At 36.1% G+C, this 8595-nt stretch overlaps 1 protein-coding gene across 1 annotated transcript; it reads left to right on the top strand.

Annotated features, from left to right (window-relative positions):
- Nucleotides 1-5066: 5066 nt before the first annotated feature.
- Nucleotides 5067-5917, top strand: LOC145278001 (histone H2A-like). The gene has a single exon (XM_080130170.1). It carries the CDS (start codon nt 5475-5477, stop codon nt 5889-5891), a length of 417 nt encoding a protein of 138 aa, XP_079986296.1. The 5' UTR covers nt 5067-5474; the 3' UTR covers nt 5892-5917.
- The last annotated feature ends 2678 nt before the right edge of the window (nt 5918-8595 follow it).

The raw sequence follows: 8595 nt of genomic DNA, 5'->3' as shown, positions 1-8595 counted from the left end.
TAAAATACTTGTAGATCAGGCAGAGGGATGCAACGTTTCGTCGATGGGACAGAGGCTGAAGCTGAAGCTTTATCTTCAATTTGTGATGTATAAAACTTTGGTGAGTAAATTAATTATTTATTTTTAATAGACATTTCAAAATGGAAGGGGGGGGGGCGTGAATTAAAAAAAAAACGTTTGTCTAATATATTATATTCGGTTTATTGGAAAGAGTATAAAATTTCACATTGACCCCGAAAATATTGTAAAAATAGAATCAATAGAAAAATTTTGATAGATTTTTGAAGTTTAAAAATTGAAAAATACTGAACTTGTAAAATTCAATTAATTTCATTACTGGTTTTAAAAAATAAAAAAATAATATTTCTATTACTTTTTATACAACTTTAATAGTTTATTTTGGAAGTATAATCCATAAAGAAAATAAACAACCCACTTTTAAAAGAGAAATTACGAGCTTTTTATATTTTATTCGCAGTTTCATGTTAGAGGTGTCAAAAATTCCTACAAAAATTCTGATACACCTAACGAAGCATTTTTATTTTCCGTTTTTTGTACAGCATTTAACAGGTGCTTCTTCTGCAGCTTAATTTACCGTTTTTCCGTAAGTGCGCCGACATACACCGAGCAGAAGAACTGTTTAATTTTTCACAAAAATTCTGTTTACATTGGGGGGGGGGGGGGGGGTTAGGGCGGTGGAGGGGCAGGGGAAGGGGGGGGGGTGTAACACAGAAAAATGAACCACATTTTGTTTTTGAAAACTTTCTTGTTATTTTAAATGTCTGCTAACAAATTCTTCCATGATGTAACAAGTCACCTTACTACGCGTGCCCATGCGCGAACACGTCACATCATGTAAGAATAGCATGCGTGAACGTGCCACATATTGTAAGAATAGCATAAACGATGGCGATGAGTTGGCACAAAATAGTGCAAGGGTTCAGGGGTTAATACAATACAAACGGTAAATTTGCGACAGGTTTGAATATCAGATTCGTTGTCAGCGACCCCAAAAAAACAAAAATTTTATTGGTCGGTGGGTACTTAATGACGAGTGTGGACCCTGCACAAACATTTGTCTATTTAGCCATGAAAAACTTTTTCAGGCCAAAATAAGTTAAAAAAAAAAAGCTCCCAAAAATGCCGAATTGATTTTAAACTCTAAATTAATCGAGCGTGTTTTCCGTTTTGACTTTTTTTTTTCTTTGAGTAAATTTCATTCATACTTTTATTTTGTGCTTTTTTCTTTTTTTTTTTTTACATAGGCATCACCACTTATCAAGGCCAAGAGGCCACTCGAGGATAATGGTTAAAGAGTGTACAGTAGAAATTGGACAATATAGTAATTATTAGTAAATGGAAATTCGGTAAATTTGTTAACAAGTGGAATGGTTAATCAAGAACTTTTTTACGTTAGACTTGAAGATAATCATATTGTAGTCAGCTGGAAAGCAGGAAAACGGAAGACAATTCCACAAGCGTGCAGTTCTAAGAAAGAAACTTTGTTCATGGAATCTACGTTTAGGTTTAGGCACAGATAAAGAGTGGGGGGAATTATTAATAGTGTTTTCAGCTAAACGAGTGTTTCTTGTGAAAGTTTGGCGAGGGGAGACCATAGACTGAAGCTCAGTTGAGCACTTTCCATGAAAATAACGATACAGCAGAGACAAACTCGCAACATCTCTTCTATGAGATAGAGGTTGCATGGAAGAGAAAAGGACATCTCCTACGAGGCTACGAAGTCTATTTTGAACTCTATCAAGGCAGGACAAGTCCTTTCTAGCAGCTCCTGCCCAGATGTGGCAACAGTATTCCATCCTTGGACGTACCTGGCTGTTATATAGATAGAGAATTGCATCAGCAGTGAGATATCTACTGGATCGATAGAAGGATCCCACCATTTTTCCAGCGGCCTTGGCAACAGATTTGATGTACGAGTTCCATTTAAGATCAGGAGTAAAGGTCAAGCCCAGAAGCTTGTCAAAACTTGAGGCCTCCTCAAGACGTGAGCCATTCATTTCAACTGATGCCAGATGTGGATCAGAACGTTGATGATGTAAAGAGAGAAGCTTGGTTTTAGATGCATTAAAAGTAACCAGCCACTCCTTTCCCCATTGTACCACGTGATCAGAAGAGAGAGAATCAGAGAGAACTTGGTCGTTTACTGTCTTAGATGTGCTACCATAAATGGTAGTGTCATCAGCATAAATGTCTACAAATGATGTAAGGATATGATTTGGAAGATCATTAATGTAGATCAGGAAAAGAGTTGGGCCCAGGATGGACCCCTGAGGGACTCCAGCATTAATACTGTGAGCTTCTGATTTTTAGCCATCAACTACTACTCTTATGAATCTATCAGAAAGAAATGATTTAATAATTGAGAAGACATTTCCAGCTATACCATAGCTAGAGATCTTGTGAAGTAAACCTTTATGCCATACCCTATCAAAGGCCTTAGATATGTCAAGAGCAATTGCTCTAGAAAGGTTGCCTCCGTCGAGAGATGCGCTAATCCTATGAGATATAACTGTAAGCACATCTGCTGTAGATCTAGCAGAACGGAAACCATATTGTGTGTCACTAAGAAGGTTATTTATGCTTAGATGGTTGATTTAACATAGATTCCAGCAACTTACTCATGACGCACAGGAGACTTATTTGCCTGTACTGAGAGGGGGATGAACGATCACCTGAATTCTTAAATACAGGGCATACTGATGAGATTTCCAGGGTGATGGGAAGCAATTCTCCTTAAGAAAACGTTTCAACAGTTTTGTAAGTATGGGTGCTAGCTCTGGTTGAAGTTTTTGAGTACTATAATTGGAATACCGTCAGGGCCAGTTGCTTTACTGGAATCAAGGTTTTTGATTAGCTTGGCAACATCACGTACAAATATATGTATATCACATAGTGTGTTTTCTGATACAGGAGGAAATATTGGGGTTTGGCGGCCTTGGTCACAAAAGGTAGAATTAGCTGCAAAGTTCTTGGTAAGGAGTTTGGCTTTGTCTGATGCTGACGAGATTACCTCAGGTCCATTGATGATAGTCGGGATAGAGCACACGCTTCTGTTCAGGATTCTTTTTGCTATTTGCCAAAACTGGTGGGAACCAAGCCACTGCTCAGCTACTTTTGATTTGATGGACTGAGCATACAACTCTCTTGCATTCTTTATTACTTTCTTACAATGGTTGCTCGCAGTCCTGAAAGCGGCTTTAGTTTCCATACATCTATTACATTGGAAGCAGTGGAAAAAGTGATTTTTGTGCGCAATGGCAGCAGCACATTCTGGAGAGAACCATTGCTGGCTGTTAGGTTTTTGCTGGAACTTTTTCGAGGGTATGAAACGGTCTATACCTACAATTAACCATTCCGTCAGGTCTAATACTATAGAGGACACATCCTTTTTAAACATGGAACCCAGAGGTAGATCCGATGTAAATGTACGGAAGTTATCCCAGTCAGCATTAGTGTATCGATATACTGTACGATGGAGAGGTATGTCTGGGGACTTATTACATTTCATTTTTATCTTAATTGATACAACAGAGTGGTCGGAAGATCCCAGAGGAGACAGAACAGAAACTGAACATAGTTCAGGGCAAGTTGTGAGAAAAAGATTTAGTAGACTCGCATACTGGCCATCATTGTCGGGCACACGGGTAGGTTCGTGAACAATCTGAGTGAGGTCATAAGCAATGGAGAAATCATGGCAGAACCTCCCCTCATCATCGGTCTTGTTTGAGTGGGTCAACCATTCGACGTTGTGAACATTGAAGTTTCCACACACATGAAATGTTAGCTGAAGGATAAGCAGAGGACTTGGTCAATTTTCTCAGATATGCTTTTAAAGATAGTAACCGCTGTTGTGGGGGCGATAGAGAGTAAATATAAATGCAATAGTGTGAGTAATGTATATCAACATTAACAATGCATAATGAATAAAAATGCACAAGACAAAATAACATTATAGATGGATCGGCAGACGGTACGTCTCGTAGGGAAAGATCGTCTCCCGGTCCTATTTACAAAAAGAACAGATTTCAAGACTGTCGCGCCCTCTAGTGGTAGTTCATTGAAGTGCAAGGGAGATAATCCGTAGTTCATTGAAGTGCAAGGGAGATAATCCTGTCTAATATATTACAGTGAGCTAATGCAACCCGGAAGCACATATAGGGTAAGATAGGTAAGATGTCTCTACCACATGGAAAGCTTGTTTTATTTTATTTCATTTTAAATTTATTTTTATTTTAATCCATTTTAAATTTATTTTTATTTTATCCAAATATTTTTTTGTACATTTATAATAAAAAAAAATGCTTACGCAACTATTTGAGTGGACAAAGGACTTCGATTCTTCTCATAATTTAAAGAAATAATTTAAATTATAAGAAGAATCGAAGTCCTTTGTCCACTCATAGTCGCGTAAGCATTTTTTTTTTTAATTATAAATGTACAAAAAAAAATATTTGGATGAAATAAAAGAATAATGAAATAAAATAACAAATTTAGAATGAAATAAAATAAAAATAAATTTAAAATGAAATAAAATAAAAACAAGCACAAAATAAAAGTATGAATGAAATTTACTCAAAGAAAAAAAAAGTTAAAACAGGCATTTCTTTGGCCTTTAAAACATTATTTTGGCCTGAAAAAGTTTTTCAAGGCTAAATAGACCAATGTTTCCACACTCGTCCGTCATTAAGTACCGGTCACCGACACCGGTCCGGTCGGTGTTCTGTTGTAGTTAAAGTAAACATTTACCCATTAAATTTTTCTGCTGGTCACCATGGAACTCAACGCCCAAGGAGTACCCGATTTCACCCTAATCAATTTAAATCGTTTGAGATTAGATTTTTTTTAAAGCTAAAAATGAAACTACTAATAAAATTACCTAATTTTTAGAATATAACATTTCCATTCCGTGAGGGTACGTATCATAAATATTTTCTTGTAGTTTTATTTTTTAAATTAGGTTGAATTCTAAATAAGAACCGAAAATGTAAAGATGATTTTTTTTTTCGGACTGGGATAAAGATTTAGTAATTTTTCTGTCTCGGTCGGGAAAAGAGAAATATTTCTAGAAGGAGGTAATGTTTGTGTTGTCAATTCGTATGTGTGTGCGTGCGTCCGTGGGTAGAGAGAGGTGGCAAGGGGCGATTATGCATGTAGAAAATTCAAATTTCCAATGTTTAATTTATTTCTTACTTCGAAAAGATTAACATATTTATAATGATTTAAAATAAAAAAAAATTGAACAATATTATTTATTTAACGAAATGATGAAAAAATAACCCCCCCCCCCCAAATAGTTTTAACGGTCACGAGACTTTTAAACGAGAGTAACGCGTGATTTGTGCGGACGTAATTGTAGACAACAATTTGGCGGGATAACTCCCAGTATAAAAAGTAGCACACCAGTTTTTCCAACGTTATTTCTTTGTTGTATCCCTTAGAATCATACGTGCACAATGTCAGGTCGTGGAAAAGGCGGTAAAGCTAAGGCTAAGCCAAAGACCCGTTCCTCAAGGGCAGGACTACAGTTTCCCGTTGGTCGTATCCACCGTCTCCTAAGGAAAGGCAACTATTCTGAACGTGTTGGCGCCGGTGCCCCAGTGTATTTGGCGGCTGTAATGGAATACTTGGCAGCTGAGGTCCTCGAGTTGGCTGGTAATGCCGCTCGTGACAACAAAAAATCCCGAATCATCCCACGTCACTTGCAACTCGCTATTCGTAATGACGAAGAGTTGAACAAATTGCTTTCTGGTGTCACGATTGCCCAAGGTGGTGTCTTGCCTAACATCCAAGCTGTTCTTCTACCGAAGAAGTCTGCCGCAGCGGCCGCTGCGAAATCTGGCAAAAAAGGATCCCAATCTCAGGAATTTTAAAATGAGCTGCAAAAAAAAAACAAAAACTCAACGGCCCTTTTAAGGGCCACCCATTTTTTACGATAAGTTTTTTTTTCACAAACTATTTCCATTTTCAGCAATGCTCACTCAAACGTCACTTTACTCCTAAAATGTAAATTTTTACTTTAACATTAAACTCTTTAACTATTTAAATTTAAAACGCAATTATGTTTTGTTCCATTTAAATTTTTAAAAGAATACTCGAATAGGTGTACAATTATTTTACCTTTGGTAATATGTGGTTAATATGTAGGCACTTAGTGTACCGTGCTTAAATAATAGCCTTATTTAGAAAGGACATTCTGTAGTTTCGTCTGTCGTAAAAGCTCGAATTCCAATTTCTATTGAAAAGCGCGGGCACACTTTTATTAAAAAAAAAAAAAAAAAAAAAAGTCTGAAAGAAAGGTTCCCAAACATCTAGTTACAATATGAAATCTTAAGACTTACTGTGAATTCTGTGCACAAGAGTTATTGTCTTTATTTTAGTATTTTTTTATGCTAAATTCAATCTGCACTGGTTGTCCAACCGGTTTTAGTGTTTATTTTGAAATTCATTTTTTTCAACCTGTTTAGAATGGTTTTCGGAATACTCTAGGCAACCAGTACGCGTGATCTTCAATTTTTACCATATTTTAAAAGTGTAACTCGATTTACTAAAATTGAACCCTATCTGGTATTTTAATGTCGGATCTATAATTCTGAGAAATAGTGGAGAAAAGACGAAAACCATTTAAGGGGGGGGATGAGACATGCAAAGCTCGTGGACCGTTTTTTATTTATGGTAAATTTTTACTTGCTTTTCACTCTAACAATCACTTTTAAAATGCCGACTCGTGTACTTTGGGTATTCTGAAAACGAATATCGCATTTAAATTTGCCGCAAACGAGTAGTTTTCCGGATATTTAGCAATAATTCCTTGTTAAATTTGGCCATTTTTGTACGCGCGCATATTTTTGCCGCGTTTGCGCGTACAAAAATGGCCACTGCACTGCATATAACAAGGAATTAGTGCTTAATATCCGGAAACTGGTTTTTATTACAATCCGGAGATACAAAAGTAGTCAAATTAAAAAGTAACACTTAATATCAAATAAGTTGCTCTTCTACCTATCTGGAAAGTAGTTTTACTGGCTTTAATCTGTTCAGTGTTTATCGATAGGTGCGAGCAAGAAAAATGGCGGTACGATGACCCTTAAATATGAAATTTGGAAAATGAGTTAAAACTAAAATTATACAAAAATACTGTTAGAAACCCATCGAATGTTACCGTGACATGGTGGCTTTAGTAATTTGTATAATTTTTAGTTAACTCCTTTTCCAAACAATTTTTGGTCATCGTGCCGGCATTTTTCTTGTTTGCACCTATCTATAAACGCTTAATATTACTGGTTTTAAAGAGTAAAAGCACTTAAAAACTTTTCCCGATAGGTAGAAGAGTAAATTGGAAACTACTGAAATTGGATTAAAAAGAATCCCATTCTTAACCTGGGAGATAGTGTTTGGCTCTTCATACTTTCACCTAACAATTTGAACTTTCAGTAAATGTTGATTTCGACTTAAATACCATTAAAAATAGCACAGTACCTTCTCTGCATAAATTACTAAAATTAAATATTTCATTTTCTATTTCAAATTCAGAATATGAAACCATAAGATTTTATGAACAAAATAAAAAGCATACTGCAAATTTATCTAACACTGACTGCGGAGTTCCTATTTAGAATTCCTCCCCACGGGACAGTTAGACACCAGGGTCGTTTTTTAATGTGGAGAAAAGGAACAAAAATAAAAATTGTCTCAGTCTTGAAGGATTTCTCCTCTACTGACAGAACAAGAAATTGAAGTGTGTATCTACTACACTTAACAGACATGTCGTGACACGTTTTTTAAAACAAAGAATCTTGCGGGAAATTTAAATCCTGGCAGCCCTCTAATAACTTAGAGCTTCTCTCTGCTTTTGACGTTTAAAGCATAATTTTATTTTGTCAAACTTGATATATCGAAAAATTTGAAATGAACTTTTCACTTGATTAGGGCAATTTAAATTCATAATTTTATTTTAATCCTGTGTCCAGTTTTGGTGGCATTGGACCCCCCCCCCCCCCCCAAGAGTGATGTATGGTTTGGGTGCTTGTACAAAGAAAAACATCTGAAGTGATTTAAAAGAAAGATTCGAGAAAAAACATTAATATTGATAGGAAAGGTTGTTTTGTAACCGTTTCGTTTCCACCTAACAGTTTAAAGATATCGTGACACTTGAATTTAATCTTAAAACTACTTAAAAATAGCGCGGTATCAAACGTGCATAAGTAGTTTTGGTAAATATGAAAAAATCGCTCCACCCTCAAATTCCTTTAAAATTACGACAAACTAGTAGTTTCTAAGATTTGAATAAATATTAGTTTTAAAAACTGGGTCCGGGATCACTCTTCGTGTTTTTTTTAATAGCGTAAAACGAGCACCCACTTTTTTGAGGGGGGAGGGGTAATTTTTACGACTTGCCCCAGGGCCCAGCATATTATAAACCCTCCAACCACCCCCATGTTAAGACCGGATTTCGAGGGTGTTTATTCCCAAAGCCGTTTTTATAGGTACGTGCAAAATGAATGCCGGTTGCCGATGCTCAAAATGAATAAACATTTTGACCTTTACTTAAAAATCACCGAAAATCAGGAAATTAAC

This window comes from Euprymna scolopes, chromosome 6 (genome assembly GCF_053919585.1).
Source record: "Euprymna scolopes isolate OS-2025 chromosome 6, ASM5391958v1, whole genome shotgun sequence".
NCBI lineage: Eukaryota > Metazoa > Mollusca > Cephalopoda > Sepiida > Sepiolidae > Euprymna > Euprymna scolopes.
This window is presented reverse-complemented; position numbering and strand designations above follow the sequence as displayed.

What these genes read in the sequence shown, in the direction of transcription:
- LOC145278001 (XM_080130170.1), top strand. Translation starts at nt 5,475, where the DNA reads ATGTCAGGTCGTGGAAAAGGCGGTAAAGCTAAGGCTAAGCCAAAGACC.